The sequence below is a fragment of the Aedes aegypti genome, chromosome 2 (assembly GCF_002204515.2).
Source record: "Aedes aegypti strain LVP_AGWG chromosome 2, AaegL5.0 Primary Assembly, whole genome shotgun sequence".
NCBI lineage: Eukaryota > Metazoa > Arthropoda > Insecta > Diptera > Culicidae > Aedes > Aedes aegypti.
In genome coordinates this window covers 231,517,045-231,544,558 of record NC_035108.1, presented here as the reverse complement: position 1 = coordinate 231,544,558, position 27,514 = coordinate 231,517,045, and the positions used below count along the sequence as shown (strand labels likewise).

Here is a 27,514-nt window from a genome sequence, read left to right as displayed (position 1 = left end):
GTCTAAAATGAAAGTTTAAGTGCAAAATCGCATTCTTGTTGGATTAGATCACAAAAAAGTTTGATAAATTATATTTTAAATTTTATGTAAACATCGATAAAATCAATGTTTTATACAACTTTGGCGACCTGTAGCTAAAAATTGTGACGTGCTGGAACATTTCTGAAAATGGCAACAGATTCAGCAACCCCAAATCTACTCGAGACACATAATTTGGTCCTTGAGACACGCAAAAAAGTCATTTTTGTTACGCTGTGTTATTATTTGCGACAGCTCATTTTTCTTCACTGAGTCGTAGACTGCTTTGAAATTACTATATAGATTACTACTCTGCAAGCTATACTCCGGGAGTTTATCTAAAAACATTCGCAAGTGAACATCTGGTTCGTTGGTGGACGCCCGTCACGAAAACCATCCTGATAGCCGTCGATAAAAAAAACTCGAGCGGTTTGAATATATTTAACAGTATGTGCGACAGTACATCGAATTCAATTCAATTCAGTATTCGGCTCGTTTCAGTATGTGCACTTTCTGGTTGATTGGACTATGAGGCCAAACTACTGGTGAGTATTTCTACCAGACTCCAGCTTGTGCCATTTCTTGAAGTTTGGGCGTGTGGGGTCTCCTACCAAACTGGTTAGCATTTCGTTGTCCTTGAAGTATACGTTCGATCGATTGGTTATGCTACTCATTTCTGTACTTGAGAAGCTCGACCAGCATCTCGTTCTTTCCAGCAGCCTTACAGCTTATCTCGCGTATAGCCTTTTTTACTTCACCTATGGTCGGTGGGTCCAAGGATTGACCGTCATTGTCATAATGTTCACCCTGTTTCTTGATAAATTCCCATTTTTTACCGTTCAATTACTGTTGAAAGTACTGTGTCTACCTGGTAGCCATCGCCATTTTATCGGTCAGCAAATTTATTTCCAGATTATTGCGATGCACCGAGTGCCGTTTACCATTGTATAAAATCTCCACATATTGTAAAGTTTTAAACTATCTGTACTTCAATACACTTTTTTCGTGAAAGGATTCCACAATTTGATGACATCTCTAGAAACGTCTATTCTTCTCAATTGTCTCCGTTATCCGTAATCAGAGTCGATATTAGTGCCTCGAAAAATCCTTACATATAGGTATCACGGTTCATTTAAAAATTTTCGGTGCTGCGGTAGCCGCCAAATTCCAAAGAAACCAAAAAACCATCTAATCAAAGTATGCTAGTAGAGTCCGAAGCAATAAAAAACCGCTGAAATCAACATGGCTTCAGAGGTATCATCGCAGCAGATCGATTGTACCTACCTTTTAAAATCAGTAAATGCAACAGCTGTGGTAGCTCAACAGTAGAACGGAAAGTTAGCTCTTAAATTGCAATACAACTTCTGAGCAATGTCGCCTATCAACCAGCATGTGGTCTATTTTGGACTAGGCATTGTTACCCGCTTGTCGCCAGGTATGTTTGCGCATTTACACGTGCGTCGTACATAGGTACATGTTTTCTTCCCCAATCTGACGGAAGAAGTATTGATGCGCATTTGCGTCGTGGATTAATATCTCGTCATATTTATTTTTCGGTACTCTTCGTAGAAATCAATCTTCATGTCATCAGGCTTATCGTACGCATTGATGCTGATCAGACTATAATTGAAGAACTTGACTTTAATTCGCAACACACAGATTCGCTTGCTTAATAGTTTGCACCGAATAAATCGCTTCATCTGCTTTGCTTCACTATCAATACATAACTTCACTTCGTTGTAATTAGGCAAAATAATTCAATTTTTAAGTTAAAAATCAATAGTTTGTTGATTGTTAAAATGTCTATCACTGTAACACTTATTTAAATTGTAAGTGTCACAAAGGTCATAAATAAGCGTAATAGTAGTTTACGGAACAAGTTGCAGAATGATGATTTTTACAGCACGAGTCGTAAATTTATCCTACGAGGCTTGCCGAGTTGGATAATTACGAGAAGTGCTGTAAAAATCGAGTTCTGCAACGAGTTACGTACAACATTTTTTGCAATGTCGAAGAAGACCACTTGAGGGTTTCAGAAATTATATCGGAATGCATTCACCATTATTTTACAATTTCTGAAAAATGGTCATTACGGAACTCAAAACAGTTGCGTAATGAGAAAGCGTTGCGCAATGAATCATTACACTGCCCATAACTGCATATCAGTCACATTCGACATTTTTGACAATTTCGAGTTAATACCGTGAAGAGTCTTCAAATGATGTATACTTTCGATCAACTTACTAAAGTCTGTGATTTTGTTCTAGAAAATTCGAAAAAAATACCAAGTTGTTTTGCCACATTGGTAATTGTAACCGCATAACAGTCACATTGGCATTATGCATGAGCCTCGTAGTGTAGTAGCAAAGAAATTTCTATCAGAATTATTTTCTGTCTTTTCACCCAATATACGATATAAGCTGTACAAAATTTTAGCCTCAAATAAGCACTTTTGAGTTCCTGGTAATTTTTAGAAATTTTAGTTTCTTCCCATACTGCCATAAAATGCACACTTGGTGTTCCATTTACTCAATGCCTAGTTTTGTCGAATGTTACAAATATGCAGTTATGGGCAGTACAGCACTGATTTCAGTTGCGTAATGATTATTCCCGCACTGCATAGTTCAGTGCAGGAAAGTAGGCCGTTTCATGACAGATTGACGTGATGAAAAACAGCCTATTACGATGAGAAATTGCAAAAAAAAAAATTCTTTATTGCGCCAATTGTACCAATTCGATTTAGTTTTTAGTTAGAAAGATGACGATCTTTGATCGCCATTTGTTATTTTTACCTAACACAGCATATTTTATATCGAAAAATTATTATCTACCAGATTTGAAGTACATTTGTAAAATCAAAATAATGTTTTGTCAATTACATGCAAACTGTCATTATTAAAACAACCTTTCAAAAAAGCCGTAGCATTAGATAAAATTATTAGCGACTGTAATACCCAATTTCACTGCAAATGCATGACTCGGAAAGACAATTTGTCAAAAGAAAGTAAAAATCGTGATTAACATGTTAGTGGCTTCAACTTAAACAATTGTTATCCACAATACGAAAAGTAAAAACTCACAGTCTGTTTTTAAAAATAGGTAATAAGTTAGCATACACTTTTCGCACGCTGTCAAATACAATGAAAAGTTAAAACTGGTTCAATCTTGTCTTACTGAATGCATAATTTTATGAACAAAACTGCCGTGAATCGCAAGTCAGTCCCATCTGTAAAAAGTAGGCATTGAGAAAATGTGCTATGATGTTTCCAAACTCGTTTTTCATACAAATGATCAAAAAAATCCAGAGGATTGGAACATGTTAAAATCTTAATGAAACTTTCACAATTTGCTTTTCACTACGATAACTTTCCGTGAAAAATATAAAGATGATCAAAACATTTTTTTTGTGTTACACGGTGCGGATACCTGTAGTAGGACTGATATGCGGTTACTTTTCATTGTGGGACTATTTGACTTGCTGTTTTTTCCTATTTTTTTCGAACAAATCAGATTAACTTATTAGTGCAGCTGAAAGAGCATAGGAACATATGTTGAAAACTGAACTCAACTCAATTTTGACGAAAATGCAGATGGGACTGACTTGCGATTCACGGCAGAAAAGGTCTGATAAAAAATCAATTAATTTTGTTAGGATAGCCGTATGAATAAAATAAACATCTATTCCAACAACATTGGAATAATGGGCATTCCAGGTGACATTTTGCGATAAGAACTTTTAGGGTAGTTGTTTCGGAGAAATGGCGTGCGAGAGAATAGCATTCTTGGTTGTTTCATAGAATGGTTAATGTTAAAAATACACCCGTTAAAGATGCACTAACCTGGATTATCCGCAATCATACGGTATACGAATAAAGCAATGAAATCTTCAGAGATCGCTTCCCACAAACCGTCACTAGCGATAATTAGAAAATCTTCTTTGCCTTCTAGGGTTATCGATGATATGTCAGGTTCACCCGTTATGTATGGTTTTAGTGGAGCATCACCTAGAATAAGAAAAAAATGGAGTTAGATTTTAGTTTGGTTGTGTAATTACGCAGAAAAAGATGAACGATAACATATGAAGAGATATGAAAACTCGAACAAAATTGAGTTACAAAAAGATAACAAGTTGTGTTATCCGATCACAAGCATTTGATAACTTAGTTTGTTTTCATTTTGGTTGAACAAGCAGGCAACATAACAAACGTAGTAACAAAAGGTTATACTAAATATATCATATAAATATCTCATTAACGGGGGTGGTACATTTCGCATAAAGACGTTTCGCATAAGGACGTTTCGCATACGGACGTTTGGCATAATGGACATTTGGCATAATCAGAATGATATGCCTTCTTCAAAATGCTGCCTGTTCTTGTATGAAACTGCATTATGCGAAACGTCCATTATGCCAAACGTCCGTATGCGAAACGTCCTTATGCGAAACGTCTTTATGCGAAATGGATCACCCATTAACGAATTTCCCTCAGTGATAACTTATAATGTTATCAATTAGTTATAAAGATCGAATTATGATAACAAATATTTGTCAGTGAAAAATAATACCTCCACTATTGGTACACAGTTCTATTAGATGCGGTATATTTTTAATTTGTGTTCCTATAGTTGCGGTATCCGTTGTTTTTCTATGGGATCCTCCATTATAGGAACACTATTGGTACAAGAAAGAAAAGTTTTAGCAATCTTAGTGATATTTCTTCATGCAATTTGAACGCTCTTTTCAACTATTCCGTGTGTCAACAAGCAAATACGTCGTTTGGCAATGTCGGGTCTGTGGCTAATGTAATGAAATCAGTGAAAACGGCACTACCGCAACTATAGGAACACCCACAACTAAGGGAACACTTACCCTATCAAAGGATTTTTTTTCTAACGGCAAGAAAAACTCAGATTTTTTTCGGACGTTTTGAAGGATGAAATCCAACGTATCTCTGATATTTCTTCAAATTATTTTAAAATTGTGTGTTTTATTCTTAGGCATGCTAAATTTTTCAAAATTTGCATCTAAAATAATTCGTAAAATTCTCAGATACGTGCTTTGTGCATCCAAAATATGTAGTTTGTTGTAAAAGTTATCTGTGACTAACCATTCCGATCTTGTAAAAATCTCAAATACCGTGCAAGCACCATATTCTGAACGGTTAAGAAAATCCAATTTGAATAACTTAAATTATTAAGGATTTCATTAGCTGGGATATTGGTTTGTCTTGCCGTTGCATTTGTCTAATATCTAAATAAACGTATAGATTAAAATAAAACATCCATCAAGTATCATTTATTTAAAAAATCATATGTTAGTCTGACGCCTGCATGTTCCTAATTATGGACGCCATATACATCAATGGTCCTAATTATGAACACACATTGTTCCTTATTATGGACAGCAAATGAACTTTACGTATAATATTTGTTGAAAAAACAACTTAACCATGTATTTTAGTTTTGAAATGTTACAATGAATCATGTTTCGAACTGACAGTTTACTATTTTGGATGTAAAAACAAAGAATGTTCAACATAAGGAACGGACCGTTCAGAATATGGCGCTGTCTATAATATGGTACTGGCACGGTACCGACCTTTTTTTAAAAACCCTGAATATATAACACAAACATTTTGTGTTTTTTTACAATCATCTAGTGTTGTCTATCATTTGGGACGGGGTTCGTGGTCTGATGGCTACCGCTCCTGCTTCATAAGTAGAAGGTCATGGGTTCCATCCCAGGCCCGTCCCTTTCCTCGTACTTTGTAAATGTATATTAGACCTATTCATATTTTCAAAAATGTCGGGAAATCAACCAGTCAACCAATATTTAGATTTTTCATGTTAAAATGAACTTCTGGTCGAAATTTCAATCAATTTGGAGAAAAAATTAGGTGTGCTTCAAATCAATTATGTATTTTTGGGATAATTTCAAGCTTTAAAAAATTATAACTACCGAACGGAACACTAAAAATTATTGGAAATACCTTTACACAGTAGTTGATTCAATTCTACGAACTTTTGTAGAACATGATTTTACGATTGGAGTAAGTTTTAACATAGTTTGGTTGATGTTTGTGCTTCGAGGTTCTTGAAAATCACTATTTTTAGGAAGTGTACTCTCTAAAAAACATACCTGTATGAAAATTTCGGATTTCTAATTTCCAGAACATGATGACTACACATATCTATAACTCAATCCCGTTGAAAGTTACAAGTTATCTTATGAAAATAAATTGTAGAAAATAATAAATTAGGAAGCACATATGTGAATCCGCTGTGGGGGAGCAAAGAGTACCATCGTGAGCTTTGTGGAAAGTAAAAAATGAACACGTTAGCACTGCTTTTTCTCAGTCGATGATGATGATTGTTTTCAAATCGTTCTGAATCGTCAATGAAATGCGATCAAAACAATCATCAATCGGAAAGAAAAAGCAATGCTAACGTGTTCAATTCATTCATTCGTCGGTACATGTGTCATGCGTGATTTAACTATCATCAGGTTGCGATGCAGTGCTCGATCTTTGGGCATTTTTTGTAATTTATTGCCTGACATGTAAGCTGTTAATGGTTAATGAATTCATAGCTTTGTTCTATTTCCGTTGACTATGGTCTGGAAAAATAATGTCAATGTGTGTTTTTTGTACCATATATATTCAAAAAACTGTGATTTCAGGGTACTGCGGAGAACAAATCTCGATCAAACAATGTTAAAACGCAATTTGATCTTATTAGCGTGTTCGACAAACTTTAACAGAATACAATTAGCTTTCAAGTAGTGGTAATAGCAAGTGGTTTTGATTTTCCAAATGCTAGTTATGATTTTTCAAACCTTGATATAAGCTCAAAAACACATTTTCAACTTGAAGCATATTGAAATCTTTATCAAATGAGCTGAAAATTTGACCAGAAATTGTTCTTAGCATGATAATTCGGAATACTGCTTGACCGATAGATTTCCAGACATTTTTTCAAATGTGAACAGGTCTAATGTATATCTCTCACTTGCTTCTATCTTCTATTCTAAATCTATCACACTCAAACTATTCGTTCATAGCAATCGCTAGAACCAGAGACGGACATGAAACCGTTTCCCTAACGCTTCCATTCTTCCACGCGCATGCCTTTCCTTACGCCTGATACATAGGCAGTCTGCTAACCACAAAAGCAAACCTCTCTGCCATGCCTTTCCCCCCATCCATACACTACCGCATGAACTGGCTTAGATGCAGTGGACTGGCACGGCTGGCATCCTGCATAAATTTCGGCTCTTCCTCACATCGTTTTTGGTACTTCGCGTTTTGGTACCCACTTTCTGGTGGGTTTGCCCTAACTTGCTTCTGATTTTCGAGTATACGGCTCATGTGCTGCTAGTGCTACATTCTGGCAATTAAATATATTGCGTTGAATCGTCGTATTTGATGGAGGTTTTCGTCTTTTCGGCATTTTGTTGAATGTTTTACGCATCAGTGAGGTATCATTTATGTCTCCTATACAAAAAATCGTATGTTTTGTCAGTCCCAAAAAAATCAAAACAAAGGCACTGGACGCCATGTTGAATCAATGTTGGGTAGCTAATTATTGGCTCATTTCACCCCCTGGTATATACGGTCTACGTGGGAGCCAGTACAATGCATCATCAATTCCTTCCCCTTCCCCACATTGGTCTGCATTCTGACGTGGCAGGCACCATTGTCGCTAAAAATAGAAGATCACCAGCACTTATACACTGAGGATGCCTGTTAGTCCCAAGTAGTCATTCGGTTGGTTCCTTGTGTAAATGCAGCTGATCTGGCGATACTGGAGTAGCATCCACGGGCGGCCAATCAAGCTCAATCATCTAGTGTTGTCTATCATAATTAAAAAAAATGTCCTCCAAAGTTCATGAGTAATTATTTTCAAATGCTCCCGTGATAGCTTTTTCGCCCCTTTTCTGGTTTTTTCGCTTCCCAAATTCTGTATTTTAAATTTTCGCCTCTCAAGCTAAGAAATCCCCCCCAGGGAAGCGAATTCGCCAACTTCAGAAATCACTGATGTAGACCATCTAGATACCGTAATCCGGGGTAATATTGATTAGCGGGGCAACATTGATCGGTATGACGGTATAAACGGCCCATCCAATACGCGTGTTTGTGGCAATTGGCTCGCCGATACGTCCTTCGCGTAGCTTTAGAGTGGCTAGCAAGTGTATGTTGCTCAATCCTATCATCAGCCCTGGAACAGCTGCTGTAAAACTTTTTACAGGTAGTCCTTTGAGGTAGGCGAAACGTTGTTCCATTTCCTGGAAATCCATTGTTTGTTCGGGTAAGCCCAGATTTTCGACTACGTAAACTTCCGATGTCTTGAACCGCTTGTCATTGTCAACTGCTGAAACTTCAACCGCTACCTGCTGCGCGCACAATTTCTTCTGGATTCCACCGGTCCAGTGGATACACAAACTTTCGGTGCTTCCTTCAAGCCCAAGTGCTTCCGCTATCGATTGATCCACCATAGTAACGGAAGAACCGTCGTCCAGAAAGGCGTAAGTGTCGATTTGTCCATTGCTCCCATAAAGCGTCACAGGGAGCACCCGAAAAAGTGTTGTCGGCGTAAGCTGGCGATGAACATTGACGGTTGCATTTTTCGTTTCTCCAACAGGCTTTTTCTCTTCGACAGGCAAGTCGCTGTGCAGCAACCGATGGAGTCGTCTCTGGTATCCATTTATTCCACAAACTTCTCCGCGACATGGCCAACGACTGTGTGCCGTCAAGCAACGGCCGCAAAGTTGTTTCTCCTTTACTTCTTTCCAGCGAGCATCAACACACAGTTTTTTGAATGTCGGACAGTTCGCTGTCTGATGACCTCCTCCGCCACAAGTTGAGCAGGTCGTTGGTGGCTCCGCTCTCTTTGTTGGAGCGTACTTGGGTTGCATGTATTCTAGACGAGAAACATCCGATTCGGCTTTCCTTTGATTTGATGCTGCATGGGCATTCACAAACGCCTTATCCTTGCACTTAGATCGATCATCCTTGTTCGTCTTCGGTTGGCTAATTAGAGGCGTATCAACGCTACTAGTGGCAGCAGCAACCTTCTCCATGTAGTCGCCGAAACTGCGGAGATCCACAATGGGCAGGCTTTGTTGGTAAAGTGCCCAGTTACATTTGATAGTAGGAGGCAGCTTTTCCACTAGCTCTTGCAACAGGATAGGATTGGACAAATGGTTCTCCAGTCCGACCACTTTAAGATGACCGCACAAGTTCTGCACCATTAAGCCAAAGGTGACGATCTGCTCTCGGGCAGGAGTATTGCGAACCTTCGAAACCATGTTGTTCACGATTTGCTCAGGTCGCCCATACAAAGTTTGCAATGTCGAAATGATCTGAGGAACTGATGACGGATGCAGAAGAAGACTGCTGACTGCCTCCTTAGCTGCGCCTTTGAGGCACCGCTGAAGTCGCAATAGATTTTCGGAGTCCGAGTACCCACATGCGTTTGTTGAATGTAGGTAGTTACTGATGAACAGCGGCCACTCGATTGGGTCCCCAGTGAACGAAGGAAGTTCTCTAGAGATTACTTGTCGTGCCATAACTTGCTGCTGCGTTGGGTCATATTGAGCCTGTAGTGGTCCGTAGTTCGCGAAAGGGGGGCTTGGCTGAACGAAATTCTGTCGAGGTTCATTTTGGGGCATGGCATGGGAGTGGAAAACGGGCGAATCTGATGATGGTTCATGTAGGATGGATGTATAAGGGGCATTTATTGGCACTGATTGGTTTAAGGGAGTCGAGTATTGAGATCGCCCTCCCACTGGGGTGATCATCTAAAGCTCATCCATTTCATTTTGGTGGTGAGGGGGACTTAGAGGGGAGTAGTTCATCGGTCCCAAGGGAATGGCAGATAGATGGGTTTCACTTACCGAGGGTGCATTCTGGCGACGAATATGGTTACCTTCTCTTACTTGCGTGGGTTCTTGCAATCTCATTCCGACGAGATTCTCTTCCGGTATTGGTAGATCCGGTAGCTGGACTACCGCCTGCGCACGAACCGCTGGGTCACTCGTGCCGATTTGCTTCTGCTGTGCCGACATCTGCATTTCTAGGAACGCTCGCTCAATCCCTCTCCATCGTTGTAACTCCACGTCCCGTTGTTCCAGTTCTTTCTGCCGCTGTCTCTTGAACTCAGCATCTTCTTCTTCTCAACGCCGCAGTTGACGCACGAGGTCGGCTTCCCGCCGACACTGTAATTCGAACTGCTCTTCTTTGCTGCCTTTCAGCTCGTTGATCTTACTAATCAGGTCCAGTTCACGCTTGCGACGCATCTCGATTTCCTGTTCGTGCTGTTTCTGTTGCCGATCGTGTTCTTTCCGAAGATCCTCGGTATCTCTCCGCCACTTCTCGTACAAAGGTAACGTATTCTTTGGACGAGCGCCTCTCTCAGGGATTTTGGGTGCGGTGTATTCCAGTAGATTCGCTAGAGGCTATACATCTACTAGCGGCAAGATGTTCTCTCTGTCGGCTGCTTTCACTACATTATCATCGATGGTTATGCTTCCAAAGGTCTTCTCCATGTCGCTGTCAACGACGCCATCGATACTGGACGTCAGATGACTATCATCGCTCTTCTGATTTGCGTGGATAGCACCAACCCCCGTCTTCAATGGAGTGGACGTAATCTTAACGTTGTTCCGGTCAACTGAAGTCCCAGCGTGTGTGTGACTGCTCTCAACACTTACACCAGGTATCTCAGCAATATCGCTGACAGATCCGACAGCACTGTTCTGCTCATGGACCCATTCCTTCACCCTGCTTGTTCGATTGGACCGCCCACTATTCAAGCTTGACGTATCAGCTTCATCCTGCTGCTCCAGAAGTTCGTATTTTCGTGTAATGTACTCCTTCTCGCGCTCCAGATTCTCTAGGGTAGCTTGGCTTGTTGGATCTTTTCTTGCAAAAGGCGTTCTTCCTCGAGGCGCTGCATCTCTCGAGCCAATCTTGCTCTACGTGAGCTAGATGAGCTCGTCCGTCCAGCAATTAAGTTCGGTTGAGAGATTCGAGTGCGGGAAATACAGATCGCACAACAAAATGACTTTGAGTGAACTGTTTTCTGGGTCACTCCGGCGCAGGAAAAGTGATACCACTTCTTACAACCTTCGCACTGCACCATGAACCACTCGGCCTTGTTTGGACGATCGCAGGCACCACAATCCCTTTCATCCGCACGCTCCTCGTCAACTATGGATGGTTCGAAATTGGCCTCCGATGACTTCACGGATGCATTCTCACGATGAACGTCATCATTTTGGAGGTTAGCCGCACCTTCTGCAATAGCTCGAGTCCGCGACCGCGTCTGCCGTACAGCCGATCTCCGATTCATGGTACCTCACAATCACTAAGTTCTTTAGTTTTTTTTTTTTTTTTTTTTTTTTTTTTTTTTTTTTTTTTTTTTTTTTTTTTTTTTTTTTTTTTGTATGGTATTCAGTTGGAGCTGCCTGACAGCTTAACTTGTCAAGGCTGAACCCTCGGTCTGGCTTTTGCCAAGTTTCCCTTCTACCAGGACCAATACTCAGACGGACTAGGCAATGGCGCCCACATGAACACTGTTTTTTTATTAGTATTGTGACGTGGTAGTTTTTGAAAAGTACCCATATTCCCTTGCTTCTGAGAAAAGGAAGCATTGTGAAAATCAGCAGCTCCATCAGAATTTGTTTGAAATAGTAGTGTAGTAGTGTCATTACTAATACTGTCTAGTCGAAATGGTTTTGAATAATTTGTCATTCAAGTGCTATTCTGATTACTCCTGTCTTTTACGTAAGATTAGAGTCTTAAATGTCAATTGTCGACAAGTCTTAACAAAATTAGGCTGTTTAATAAGAGTTCTAGTTAATTTCATTTTTTGTTGTTAAAAGTATTTATTGGTCATTACGTTCATATATCCTTAAAGAAAAATAGTCGCTTTCCTTGTCTGTTCAACAATTTTTCGAAACTAGCAAGTGTGCCCTAATGATCGATCTCAGCGTCTTACTTTCTATAGTCATTTTTATAGTGAATATTGAAGAGTAAAGTTACCTTAGGCTTCTATTACAGTCTCCTACAAGATTCACTTTTCGGTGGCAAATGCAATGCTTCACAACGCCTACTTTCTACTTGTATTTTTTGCGAAAATGAAGCTGGAATTAGATTATTTATACCGCTGTTACAAAATAGGTATTTCTTATTATGGCAATGTAAAAACCATATTAAAATAAGATTGTCGCCACTTATTTCTACTCAGTGAATCTACTAGTCATTTTCCTAAGAGTTCCTAAGTATTCCCTACGTCGTATATGATAACGATGTATCTAGCTAGCTAATAGTAAGAGTGGCTACGGATCATTCTGGTTAGCAAAAGGCAAACTGAACGTCACCAATAGTATTAATGTCCACTTCGAATAGATTAATTATTTGAAATGGGCATCAATTCTATCAATAACGCAGAATGTCCGTTGGATCACATCCGAGATATTATTGCGTCTATGCCATATGAATTATGACGCGGCTTTAAGCAAAAAATGCCAAAATGTGATACCACCACTACAGGTTACGCCTTTGGTTTCCATCATATGGGCTAATGGATTATGCCCTCCCATCGCGGCAAGGTCGCATAACCAAGGGGAGGGCTAAAGCTGCAATATTTATTTATTATTTTAATACGATTCCAGTCCATTTCAGTATAGTTACTTACAACTTAGTGTCCGAAAAATATTCCACACTTACAGAACACCAGTAGAATATATAATTGTAGGGAGTCTAAAACTAAATAATGGGTTTTATATAAAGTTATAAAAAGGAAAATTCAAAAAATATACTTTGAGAAATAACATCTGCTTCACTTGAGTATAAATTGTTTATAACTACTTCGATTTGCCTATCATCCTGCCTGACAATTCGCTAATGTCAACTTCAATTTGACATCTCCTGTCTCACCCGCTAAAGGGGTTACATTGCACCGAGCCGAGGGGTATTAGCTGTCCTCAACACAGCATGAAACCTTTTGTGTTCAGTAGATCATATTCATATAATAGAGCCACATTCATTTATTCGTCCGAATCGATTCAAAACATAAGAAAAATAATTTATTGTTCTTACAATTTCAACTCCCTAATTTCAACCTAATCTGGCCATGGTACTTCTAATTTAGCCACCCTCATAAGAAATCAATGTGATTGGCAAATTACGAGATTTTCAAAGCATGAAAATATTTTCAGTTCATTTCCGATATTTTTTATACATAATAAGGATTGAAAGCCTGCGTTTGACACACTTGTAGTAAAAATTAGGCTTCACGTATAATTTTTTAAAGACATTTTCTCTTAAGATGGTCAAAACTGGTACTTTTACCCTATGACTATTTAATACCAACAAAATAATAAAGCGCCAATTTAAAGCTAGCAGCTTCGTGTCACCGAGTAAAATTAGATGTTATGCCACCCCGCTGCAGCCGTTTTACTTACAATAATTAAGTGGTTAAAAGATTAAACATAATTACCGATAGCTCTTGATACAGCCAGCTGCCCATTGACACGGTAGGATCCATTCCAGTTTAGAACAACTCCGCCAAGTTTTTCAATTCTGTTGCATTCGCTCTACAAATTAAACAAATCTATTAGCATCATTAGTCATACACATATTTCAAGAAACATACCTCTACAGATGGGACATGCGGTGACACTATTTGACATACTTTTCCTTCGCACACCAGAAGAGCCTGTGAGTCACCGACCCAACCAACAATCAGCCGTTTTTCGATTGCTCTATAGATGCACACCAGGGCGGTGGTTCCACAGTTTAGTGCCTATTGGTGGAACAATACATAATTATTGTAATGACTTCAATACAAATCGCGCTAGTTTATCGTAGAATATTTATGGGAACTAGGGAGCTTATATTGAATGCTTATACAGTTGACTGTCACTGTCCATATCTCGATAAATCTCGGTATCTCTCTATCTCGATGTGATTTTCATTCACGATTTTCTATCCGTATGTCGATACAGTCCACCCTCCATGAGTCGATATTGAAGGGACCATAAAATTCGATTTTTAATATGATTCCATGAGTCGATATCGAATAATGGAACATCGACTCATGGAGGTTTAACTGTATGTCCATTATCAAAGGTCACTAGACTAGATTTAGTGAATGTGCTAAATATTGTTAATCAATTTTCGTGAAAATATTGTGCTGTTTTACAACAATATCATCAATAACAGTCAGTAATATTCAGTAATTTTACTACTGAATAGACGTCGATTTTTTCAATTTTTAAGAGTTAAAGAAATATTTTTGTATGTAAATCTTGTGCGTTAAGTTAGGCACACAATGTTCCTTATTATTTGCTATTTTGTTCAGCATGTTTCGTAGGATCCAAAAAAGGAAAAGAAATACTTATGGTGGTTGCATTCAAAGAATCCGCCCGCAGAACAACCCAATACTTTATGTAATCACATGTATATCCTTAAATTACGTAACGTTTTTAGGGAGAGGAAGAGGGGTCAGGGAAACGCAACGATTGATACACAATTTTCGATACCAAAAATGTGGTCAAAATGAAGAGGGGATGAAAATGGCGCGATTTATGGACGCCCCCTAATGTTTCAATCAATCACGTCAGGTTAAATTTATACCATACGGGGTGTACATGAGATACGTGACACACAAACATACAATTTTCTACAACAACCGCGCTCATCCGCTGAAACCTTAAAAAAGTATGAATCGTCACATTCTCCAGAACACCTTCTGCCCAGCATGACGTACTTAATGGATGATCCCATATATGGTTCTCGATCGTTTTCGACGCCCTTACAAAAAGCAGTATACAGAGAGAAGGAGAGACGGTAGGTGGAAATGTGTTATTTTATGTATTATAATTAATGAAGATTCTCAAACGGCTATTGGGGCCGATTGTTTCTGTTCTAGTATTTTGTATTTTTTGCAACTGCCCTTCCCGTTTCGGCGCAACGTAGTTTTTAAACGATTCCCTTGTTTGAGATCACGCCGAAAATACATTAAACTAAACAATAATGCTCGACTATGATTTTTGACTTTTATGTTCACTCTAAAGCGCTTTTTTCAGTTAATTAAGCTATTAAATACAAACATTCTTGTAAAAGTTAACCTTTAGCAATTTTTTTTAGTGCGTAAAATAAGGAACATAGTGCGTCAAATTAGGCACATTGAAGAATTGAAGCGTCAATTAAGGAACCTAATGTGTTCTACAAAAATACATTAAAACATGAAGAAGACAACGTTTGATATATGTTTACTGATTTTTCTCTAATTTTATATTAGTTGAGCTATTTATTAATAACAAATTTCAACAAAATCTGACAGATTTGGACGATTTGACAAAAATTTGAATTTAGAATTTCCTTAACCGCGTCAAATATGGTACGTCCACGGTAATAGAGGTATTTACGGTACATCTGAACATTCGGACCGGATATCACAAAAAACTGATTTAGGCCGAATACTGATTTCTGTTACTGTTACGGCTACCTCGATAGTCCCTTGAATCGCAGTTGCACTGGTTTTGTATTCTATAATTCGATGGTCCCTGCAATATCGAGTTGTGGAGAGTTGAATGTATTTGTACTAAACCGAATAGTAAAGCCAACGGAACTATTTTTACGTGATATGAAAGCTTATAGGGAGCCGGATCCTATTCTTGGCACTTACACCCATCGACGCTTCAAACATTTCGAAAATTTAAAAGCTTATATTTTTTTTTCTTGACGATAGATAATTATCAAAAATCGTATGATTTTCAGTTCTCTTCAGTGGGAGTTTTGTTTAGTGTATTTCATAAGAACGCTCGTATAAAAACCTTATTATGCTACTGGGAAATTCTTTGCCACGAGGTTATTTTTTTTATTTACGTTTTTCACAAATAGTGCAACACCGATACTGATATATAGTTTAACAAACTTGACATTTTCCGTCAAATAATCAATGAGTAGAAAAAAATTACTGTTTTGTGTTATAAAGAGTTTTTTTTGGCACCCTAAAATAAAATTTCATATTTTGTTCCGTTATACTTACATGTTTTTCTGATTTATCTATAAAAGCCACGTCGGTTTTCAGGAATGATTCTTTGATTGCTCCTTCGATATTCTGAGGGTACTTAGAGCTTTTTGCAATGTTGTAACAAAGATGCGCCGCTGTAAAAAAAGCAGCATCTTGTCCTCCGTGCCCATCAAATACTCCGTAGAAGCTGGTAGGTTCTGGATCCTTACATCCAAACATTCCGTTGAAATCGCTAATACAAACATGTCTGTCTTCCATCTTTCGACGCGTGTTCTTGATGGCCTTCACGCAATGTCTGGGAGTTTGTGTTAATACTGAAGCGGAACTTTTGGCCAAAATTTCATTTAGCTCTGCATTATCAAGCAGCCTCTCACAAATGTCGTTTGTGTGTGATATTACTATTGTACTTAATTTCAAGGGATTGTACGCTAAAAAATATTTTATTAATATATGGAAAGAAAAATAATATTTCATGCCTTACCATATCCATCAAAGCCGCATAGCTTGGGCAGTTTCAAGTATGATTTACTCGTTTCTTGAACTACTTCATTTATGATGGGTGCGAGTAAACTTTGAGGGCATTTCCTGAAAATAAGAACAACAATGAAACGAATAAATTTCTGACTCCTAAATGTAAGTTATGTTAGTAAAATGCAATAATAATCTTGTGGCGGGGCATTCTAATCCATCGATGCACCTCTTGAAATAGTGGAGAGAAGAAGAATGAATAATAAACAGTAGTTATCTGATAGTCAAGGGACGCGGTTTATTTTGTCCAAATCCGATCCTCGAAATATTCCGGAGATTCTCGAACCGCTCGAAATTTCATTTTTCATTTTCATTTTGCAGCGTTTGGTGGGGCAATGAGAGCGCAAGTCAGTCCAAAGCCGGGGGAAAGGGATAGGTAATGGCCGTAATAGTCTATGCGGACCACTTGAACACCATCGGAAAGGATAAGAAGGGTTGGGGTAGGGTATAGGGAATTGGAGAAGACTTGACACAGTTATGCGATTAATGCTGCAAAATGTAAATGTGCTGAAAGCAATTTAATTTGAGTTTTGAAGTTTGATTTGACTTATTAAAATTCCAAATAGATCGACCATTGTACAAGTAAGAAAGAATATGCTGATCGCTTTCTAGAAATTTTATAAACAACAAAATAATAACAATATGAGAGTGATGCTAAGGGCTGCTGATGGCACGATGCGATGCTTTAGGAGATTTTTGATACTGATTGAACATTACTATAAAGAGCGCAGTTCAATCGATGGTGATAACTTTACAAACTTTATCTGTTTTTGCACTGATTGACGATGCTGATTTATATAAAAATATTTGATATTATTAGTTCATTTTTTTGTGTGATCTATGAGTTAATAATGGAAAAATTTTACATACCCTTGATGATCATACTTCCCTGACTAGAAATATTCTATTTTGAGCATCCTTTTCGAAGCTGTTCTATCCAGGTATCCATGTACTGCTTTCAATCCTGAAATTATTCTTATTGTGCATGCTCATGCATTATATTAGTGATGCTCATAATCATGCAACAGATAAAAAGGAGAGAAAAAGAGAATATAGGAACAGTGAGATTACTAATCACTAAGTAACTATGTAGTGTTGTTAGAATTATAAACAATTAAACAGTAGTAATGAATAGCTTATAAAATGACTTTGCAGCATAGCTGAGCCTTTCGGATCGTAAGACCGATGTATAAAAATAATTTGTTTCGAAATTGTCCGCGTGGTCTTCTAGTGCCCCTATCAGATAAGAATCAGTCATAGACATACATACCGAATGCTCGCCATGACCCTATGATCAACATTTGTATATGTATAGCCTTAGCTGATGTGGCTTTTCTAATAGGTAGTTCTTTCACTCATTGATTGTCTTCAAAACCTTGTCAAGTATAGAAAATTGATTTTATTTCATTTATTACTACATTGAAGCTACATTGTACTTATTAAGTATTAGGTATTATTTTGTTTTTATCACTATTGATATTATCAAGGCCAGAATTCCAAGTGAGTGAAGAATTTTATAGTACTAGAACACCATAGAAGATCGCTAAACATTACCTAATCATGGAACGGCTTTTTGCTCTATTATTTTAAGTAGATGCTATTGATCTCCCTTTGCTCCTATCCGCAACCCGGTGCACGCGCCCTGTTGGTTTTCGAAAACCTCGTAGAAGATTACAAACCGTCAATGGCATTCCCAATTACTACCCCACATTGCACATTGGGAGTCGATGCCGGTTATGGACCCTTTGCGTATTATGGACCCCCTACAGAAAAACATAAAATTAACACTCAAAGCAACTTTATTCCTATGAAAATCAACCGGGGGAACTTCGATTACATTGTTAGTCAGCAGTTTCAGGCAAAATATTTGGTTTGAGACGCATAAATATAGATATTTGAACAGTTTTGTAAATGAAACCACACAAGAGGGTCCATAATACGCATTTCCAGGTGGGTCCATAATAGGCTCGTCGGCAGCGAGCCAGATTACATGGGAATCAAATGGAGGGTCCATAATACGCAACGTCAAATTTGTAAACAATCCTATTATGGACCCCGGGAGGGTCCATAATAGGCATTCGGACAACAGTTTTTCAAATGCACATTTCGCTGGAAAAATCGCATGATTTAGTATGTTTCATAGACGTACTATGAAGTAAAGACATTGAATTTGTTGTTAGACTCCACAAAACGTACATGCGTCTGAGATATCATTGCGGAAAAGCGTCTAGAATAAATTTCAGCTACTAAGGTGTCCATTACTAGCATTGAAACCCTACTACCCCACATTGCACATTCAAGGGTCTGATTGTGCTCCTAACCCACCCTCAGTCTGTAATCTTCTCGCCAGTTTGAAATTATATTTTCCCGAAGTGAAAGTAATTTTGGTGAATGATAGCGTAGTGCAGCTCAACTGCATAGTACAGTAGTTTAACCAGAATCTTTAGGTCAGAAGATAAAATCTAAATTTTGTAACAAAAAGGTTGCCATTGCTTTGAAATTCACCCAACATCTAATCAAAACTACTAACTACAGCGATCAATTATCAAAATTCATCGCTCCCTGGAAAATATAATCCCAAGCCCAGGGATTCTCGAACCGCTCGAAATTAGTCCGAAAATGTCGCTACCGCCGGAGAACGCCGCGAATCCGAACGTCAAAAACGTTCCAGTTGCTGCCGGTGTAACTGTTAAACTTCCGGAGTTCTGGAAAAACGACCCGACAATGTGGTTCGCCCAAGCGGAGGCTCAGTTCGCCCACGCTAATGTCATCCAAAATTCTACCACATTATTGCCATATTGCGGATTTGGTGATAGCACCTCCTAAAAAAAACAAGTACGCAGCCGTCAAACAACGCTTGATTTCAGGGTTTCAACTGTCCGCAGAGGGAAGACTGGAACGTCTGTTGAGTGCCAGCGATTTGGGAGACATGCGGCCATCACGGAAAATCACGGACGACCTTCTTAAGATGTTATTTTTGCCGCCAAATGTCAAGGCTATTCTCACAATCAGCGACAATACTATCGAGAAGCTCCAACAAATCACGTTTCTGCTACAGCAAATAACAGCACGGACGATACCTCGGATCTGCGACTCCAAATTGTGAGCGCTGCAATACGTAATGCCGAAATACGTAACCTCAAAACAAGCAGCGCTAGAGCCAGGAGCCGCTCTACATTGAGTACAAGAAACTTGCCAACATCGGGAGACGCAATTTGTTGCAAATTTGTTCCAGGTTTTGAGCGAGTTAGGAATATGTCGCCCTTCTAGCAGCAGTTGGGCTAGCCCTCTACACAGTGTGCAGAAGAAGAACGGTCAATAGAGATTCGTAGGAAATTATCGATACCTGAACCAGCATATTCACGATCTGTTGAATGCATTCCAGGGAAAATCAGGGCGTACCATCAGATTCCAGTTGAAGAGGCAAATATTTCAAAGACGACCGTCATAACTCCGCTCGGACTGTTCGAATTCACGCGAACGCAGTTCGGTTTATGCAACGCCAGTCAAACCTTTCAAAGGTTCATGCACCAAGTTTTCGCCGGATTGGATTTCGTAGTGGTCTTCGTAGACGACATATGCATTGCTTCATTATCCATGGAAGAGCATTATTCCCGCATTGAAGAATCCAAAGCAACATTCGAACAGTGTAAAGAATCGCTTGCATTCGGTCGGGAGCTCACAGCCATGAAAATGTCTGTACAGTATTTTCGATACATGGTGGAAGGTAGGAAACCGCTCACGACTGCGCTGACATCAAAGCCAAGTAGTAGACTTCCCCATGAAGCTCGCTATTTACGATTGTTATGTTCTCATACCGGACTGAAACTCGAGCTTCGTCAGATACCTTTGGCGTAGTCACCACTGTATTTTTTTCAATAGAAAGGTAAGGCCATACATACCGGCTCAACATCGTCAGCAGGTATTGCAAGCTATTCACGGGTTGGCTCATCCAGGGATACGAACTACTCGCCACTAGTGTTACTGCGCACGTGCAGGACCTAATTGCTTGCAGGAGCCTCATTGCTTGCAAGCACACGGGAGCGCTGTACATTTTGAGACCTTTTTTGGTGCGCCTCATTTTTCTTGAGATGTGTCTCACTGCGGTCTCATGCGCTCCGTCACATGCACTGTTTAAAATTCAGCACAATAATTAAAGTGATTACAAAAGTTTTCAACGAGGATCGAAATTGTAACTCTTGGATCGCGAGTCTTCGACCATATCATGTAAGCCATCTAGACACCTGCATAATGAGGCGAAAATAGCTGTAGAGGCTCTTCGTCACTAAGCAGTTGTTTCACAACTTGGATACCGATGGCGAGCCGTAGCGCCGAGCAGTGCATGAGACGAGTCTCCCCGAGAGCACATCACCTAGCGCGCGCTTTTAGAATTTTCGTGAGCCTCCATCTAGCGCAGCACACTAGGATTCCGATGAGCTGAGAGACGGTTTGGTTGGAGGCTCGTCAGTACATTTATGTGCTCCTGAGAAATATGTAACTCTACTCGCCACCTAATTACCGACTCAGACAAAGACGTACAAACGAACGTTAAATCTTGCATCCAATGTCAGCGATTCAAAGTCCAACGTCAAATAAAAGCTCGTCTCGAAAAGTTCGTTGCCCCTAATTGTCGATTTCGCCATGTTCATATTGATCTAGTCGGCCTCCTTCCACCATAGAACGCGTTTGAAACTGAGTGTGGCAGAAGAGCGGTAGTGATGAAGGTTCGTGTGGAAGAGCGTAGCAAAACGGCGAAGCTGATGATAGTTTTCACACTCGCCCTAATTCTGACTCTGTATTTGAGGTGAAACATCTCGGAATCCAAAGATGGCCGGCACAATGGCCGACTTGTGCCCCTACTCACGTTTTTAAGGGTACTAAACTAGAGAAATAGTTGGCAAACGTTTCTGATCTTCTTATTTTAAGCTTTCTGCTAGTGCACAACGCCAAAATAAAAAGTGCACTGATGTTGGATGCTTTCTTCGCGAGATTTGTGCCTTCAGTTTCAGTGCAATCTTAGATGTTGATTCCAAGCTGTTTCACCTTAATGAATCTACAATTACTATTACTATTACTATTACTATTACTACAATGTAATTACTAGATCTGCCTTCTGCATTAAACATTTCTGGACAAACATTTGAAAAGGCCCCAAGGGGTCTTGAGCCTTTTTCCAGAAACGTTGCTGTTGAGCCCTACCACGCAAACTAACACCACTATCAGAAAGATTGGTGTTAGCTCTTCCTCAGAGTGGCATTCCGCTTATTTTTTATCAAGAGAATGGGCTAATTTTCCTTCTAAAAGAAACAGTGCTGAAAAGTGCTACTTTTCAGTACTCTTTTGGGAGTTTTTTTTAAGATCAACGCTCAGTCATCGTCATCATCAAAACTTAAAAAAGCAGTTTTTCTGTTCAAAACTAAGAATTATTCGATGAAAATGTGTTCATTGTGTTTCGGTTAGAGAACAAAATACAGTGAACACATTTTATTGTAAATTTTCTAGTTTTTGAAAATTCCGAAATCAATGACGGATCCTGCCCCCTTAATGACTTAGGACCAATTCCTTCACCTTCGCTTAGACCTTAATCCTAGTTTAATCATATGGGTAAACGTGGCTTATGGCTTAAGCGAAGGTGAAGAAATCGACCATTAGTCAACTAGGTTCTGATTCTACATCCATTGAACGATCTGAATTGAGTCAGATTCTTATAGTGCAACAGATATCAGAACTTCAGTTTCTCTCTCTGGCCGCCGATCAGCAACACTGATGTTTGTTCGCGACTAAAAACGGGTGAACCAACGTGCGTACGTCGTTTTAGAAAACCTCGCTTGAAAATTAGATCTGACGTAGCATTTAGCTCGGGAGTCTTGGGCTTTTTCAGTGAGGTGAATATCGTTATGATATGATGTCAAATGTGATACCTTTAGAGTTCTTTTGAATGGGTGACAAAAATATTTGTTTTACTCACGTTTTTTTGCTTGATGTTCCTTTTACCACCAACAGCTGTTAATTTTACCCACATAGTACAGGTATAATGAACATTTGGATCGTTTTTTGATAGCAATAAAAATATGTGAAAATTTAGCTATTTCAGTCCGAAATCGTGTCGCTGCAAAAAATAACATCCCTATTTTTGATGTTGTACGAAAGAACTACACAAATTTCTTGTGTTTGTATCAGAAACAAGAGATGATATCCTTAAGGGGGCAGGATACGTCATCGATTTCGGAATTTTCAAAAGCAGTTTTTTCGTTCAAAATCAAGAAAATTTACAGGAAAAGGTGTTCACTGTATTCTATTATCCAACCGAAACACAGTAAACACATTTTCATCGAAAAATTTCAAGTTTTGAACAGAAAAACTGCTTTTGATGTTTTGATGATGACGATGATTACGAAGACGGAGCGTTGAACGTTAAGGTGTTCATTTTACCACCCTTCCCCTATGCCCTACACCGTGTGCATTATGCGCACTATTGAGAATCGAGTTGCGACGCGGCGAAATTGGTCAAAAATCAAACTTTGCATGTTGGTTAACTCATTTTCTAACGCGAAGCAGTTCCACTCATAGATCGCACTACGCTCGTTTCTCAAGTTTCTTAAACTTCCAACACAAGCCCAGAAATGGTAGTCAAGGACTGACAAAACTTATAGAAGATAATTAAAAACGGAAATTACTTACAATTAGGGAACTGGACCGAAAAAGTAATGATTAGACTTCGAGCTTAATGCGAATACATAACTTATTGTGATTAGTTCATCATCCCTGGGGCTCTCCTCGCTTCAGGATTTTGTCTTTACTATCACTAAAAGGAGCCTTTTCAGTTTTGAATATCGTCCTTGTCTTGCGGACTTGGAGGATGTAGTACAGTTTGTTGCTTCACTCTAAACAAAAATCGTGGGCTTCATGCGGCGGTTCGTGTAGGCAATTCAGCAATAAAAAAAACTTGTTTTCGGCTCTTACCTAGCCAGTCTTTGACAATAGAATCAGCATTGGTAGTGTGAAAAATTATGACAGTCATTCCACAGCCTACCTGATTGAGCAATAATGTTACTATGCGTAGATGCTCATGTGGATTTCATTGAAATAAGTTTTTGCTTCAAGGGATAATCCGGTTATGGTTGGTGGTGTTTTCATTACCCTTTATAATCCTTGTTTGGACCCGTGTCTTCGATTTTTCGTTTGACCTGTTGGCGAAAGCTAGCGGTGGTATTCCTTCTTGGTCACCGTCTTGGATAAAACAAAAGTTAGAAAGTCTCGTCTTTTTTCGTTTATTCACTAAACATGGTTGCAACTACGAACAAACGAAGGGTAAATCTCTGAATTCACAACTTCCTTAAAAAAAAGGGTTTAAAACTATTGCTAAACGTGGCAAGAATGGAATAAAGGACGTTTCTCCGGAATCCGTACTTTCTTCCAAGGATGAAACCAGGTCCGTCCCACTCGGGCTCAGATTGGGTACCACTTCTAGTACTGCATTTGGTCCCTCGGTAATGCAAAAGGTACCCAAGTTTGACAGATCGCAGTACACTTTTCACGGCATTCTAGATTACCTTATGAGCCATAAAATTTTGGGCAATTGCAAAGGACATGGAGGTCTCCATTTGTCTCTGGTGAAACGGATAATGTTGATAATTGCATCGAAATGAGCAATCAGTTCGATGCTTCAGACAAATATTTTCCGAACACCAAAAGTGACTATAAGTCACCTGAAGAGATCAAAAAAGGAATAAATGATTTACTTGGATTTTCCCCAGTCCAAGTAATCATTAGAAAAAAAAAACCTTATCTGGCATTGTTCGGAAAGGGCTTTTTCAAGAATATTATTTAGTTCACTTTAATAAAAAGGATCTAAATAATATTAAAGCTTTAGAAAAAGCAAGACTTATGTTCGATGCCCGTGTGACATGGGAACATTTCGAGAATCCTGGAGGAATTTACCAGAACCCAACTCAGTGCCGTCGGTGCCAAGAGTGGGGTCATGGAACAAAACATTGCCGCATAGATGCTAAATGCATGAATTGCAGAGGTTCTTCTTGCGCTAAGGACGTATGTCCTGTGAAGGAAGATACCAAAAAGTTTGAATGCGCAAATTGCAAGGGCCCTCATAAGTTTATTTTTGGGATTACCCTTCGCGTATGCGAGTCGTCGAGGCTCGTGCCAGGCAGATGAACGGTAATGTCCGTTACGATAACGGTCGTTTGCGGAATTCCCTTGGTAGAGTATCGTAAAATGCTCAGTTTTCAGGAAGATTATAATCATGCTCATTTACAAATTGTTATTGGATTACGTTTTTCTAACGGACCCAAATAATAATTTAAATTATTCTATCTTTATTAACGAGATTTTTAGCCCTGGGAATAATAATTTAAATATTTTAAATTGGAATGCTCCTTCTTTGAATGGTAAAGAGGACGAGCTGTTTAATTTTCAAACAGCTAATAACATACATATAGAAGTTTTTACCGAAACTTTTTTGAAACTTGAATCCCAGCCTCAAAAGAGATCCTAACTGTTTTGTTTATCGTAATGATCGACTTGATGTGGAATATGGGGGAGTTGCAATCATCATTCATTCGTTCGTATAAAACATCAACTTTTTTCATCATTTGAAACTAAAGTTTTTGAAACTTTCTGTTGAAACACAGCTAGGTAAATATACTTTCATAGCTGCCTTGAAAAGGCATAGAAGCCTTTCAATGTTCAAGTTAATTTGCTCCAAACTGACTTGCAAAAATTGACTCGCAATAAGTCAATTTTTTTTGTCATTGATGACTTTAATGCGAAACATCGCTCATGGAATAATTCGCAAAGTAATTCCAACAGCAGAATTTTATTTGATGAGTGCTCTTCAGGATGTTTCTCAATTCATAGCCCTACATGTTTTTCCTCTTCTAGAAACCCTTCTACGAATGATTTGGTCTTAACCGACTCTAGTCATCTTTGTAGCCAACTGGTTACTCAAATCGTTGTATGGAACGAAGTAGTTCGTAGCAACCGATTTGGCCAGAGTTTACCTCACGAAGAAGTTTTGATCGCAACCAGATTTTTTTACACCGGATAGGATAGAGTTACCTTCAGCAATTCCTCCAGAAATTCTGCCTGCCAGCGATTTCTCCAAGGGATATTCCAGGAATTCCCCCAGAAAAATCTCTACAGGGATTCCTCTAGAGATTTCGCAACGAGTTTCCTAAAGTACAAAAAGAATACCTCCACTGATTTGTCCATAGAATCCTTCGGTAATATTTTTAATAGGATTCCTCCTGGAATATCTTCAAGAATTCCTCCATGAACTTTTTTAGTGATCTGTGCAGGGATTCCTCCAGAGATTCTTGCAGGTATTTTCAAGCGATTTCTCATGATGTTTCTTCAGAGAATTTCTACTGGGATGCTACAAGTAATCACCTTACGAATTCCTAAAGGGATTCCTCAAGAGTTTTCTCCAGCTATTCTTCTAGAGCAGGGGTTTTCAGCCTTTTTGGCTCGTGGAGCACTTTTTAGAATAAAACAATTGCGGGGAGCACCTGTTCCTCATCATAACTCCCTTTGAAATCTATTTTTTTACATGCTTACATCGATCCTATAATTCCTACAAAAGTATAATTTATATGCTTTATTCTTTCAAAAATTTTGATTTTTTTTATTTCAATTCTTATCTATAAAGATTAGTTTATTTGATTGAGCAAACTTTTTTATTTCTAGGTTAAACTATGACAATTAGGCATCTAAATCAGGCCGGCCCAACATTTTTGGCTCTTTTTCAACATAAATGGTTGGTGCGTTCGCAAGAACAGACCAATATGAACACAATTAGTCTCAAATGAAAGCTTTTTAGTATATCTGTCTAATCCATGCCGCAAATTTAAAATTTATATCAACGTCTGTTCCGTTTTTATCAAGTTCCGATTTTGTCACGCTCCGATTTTGTCACGTTCCGATTTCGTTCTTATCAACACACAAAAATTGTTTTTTTTTTTTTATATTCTAAATGTTTAGAATATGAACTCAACACTTATTTTGAAGCAATTTAAATGTTTTTCAATAGCGTCAGAGTAGAATTTTCTACATTATGTTAATAATGAGCTTCTACGATACATGGTAGGTGTCAAGTCATATACGATTCAATAAGGTTTGACTCTTGCTTATCCACTAATCAATTGGAGTTTTCAAACTAAACATAGTCTGTTGGACAAGATTGAGCCATCCTTCAACAATCGAGAGTTGCTCTGGCCACGTTCTAGCAATAACTGGAATTTGTGATTACAGTCGAAGCTTGTTATAACGACATCGCAAAGGACCGTCGTAATAGGGAAAAGTCGATATAGAGAACACAACATAATTACATTAAAATGTTTTTGAAGAGATCGAAAAAAGTCGTTCGATAGAGCTTTTGTCGCTATAAAAGTTGTCGTTATAACGAGCTTCCACTGTGGTTAAATATGTGCTTAAGAACCCTTTTCTTTTTATTATATAATATGGCATCTAAAAAATTCCTATGTAAATTTGATAGACATAGAGGCTGTCTATTAATTACGTAGGGCAATTTTTGCGATTTTTGACCTCCCTTCTTCTATGGTATGATTTTTGTATGAAAATAAAAAATTATTTGTGTTTCATGTAGGATATCTCGTTGCAACTCTTCAACCAGAACGCACAGCCCGCAGCACTGAGGAAGCCCTCGTGCCGCTCGACTCAGTCGCGATCGCAGGCTCCAGTCATCTCAGTCGTTCTGGTCCTGTTGTCGAGTTAGGTGACGAGGGCTTCCACACTTCAACTCCAGGCAAGTCTCTACTCGTTAATCACAGTTCATCCAATGATGCTCGGCAATGTTTCAGCAAACAGGCAACGACTGGAAATACCTCCACGATGAATGAACTGAGGATATACTACCAAAATGTTCGCGGTCTGCGAACTAAAATCGACG

The 27,514-nt window shown here is 38.8% G+C and overlaps 1 protein-coding gene across 1 annotated transcript in view; it reads right to left on the bottom strand.

Moving 5' to 3' along the window:
• LOC5574376 (serine-rich adhesin for platelets) overlaps positions 1 to 27,514 on the bottom strand; it is a 148,525-nt gene that overhangs the window by 114,565 nt on the left and 6,446 nt on the right. The window contains exons 2-6 of the mRNA XM_021844390.1: positions 16,544 to 16,647; positions 16,078 to 16,490; positions 13,678 to 13,827; positions 13,522 to 13,618; positions 3,858 to 4,022 (exon numbers count right to left, since the gene is read on the bottom strand). Coding sequence (XP_021700082.1) covers positions 3,858 to 4,022; positions 13,522 to 13,618; positions 13,678 to 13,827; positions 16,078 to 16,490; positions 16,544 to 16,647 — 929 coding nt within the window. The remainder of the gene's footprint in view (positions 1 to 3,857; positions 4,023 to 13,521; positions 13,619 to 13,677; positions 13,828 to 16,077; positions 16,491 to 16,543; positions 16,648 to 27,514) is intronic.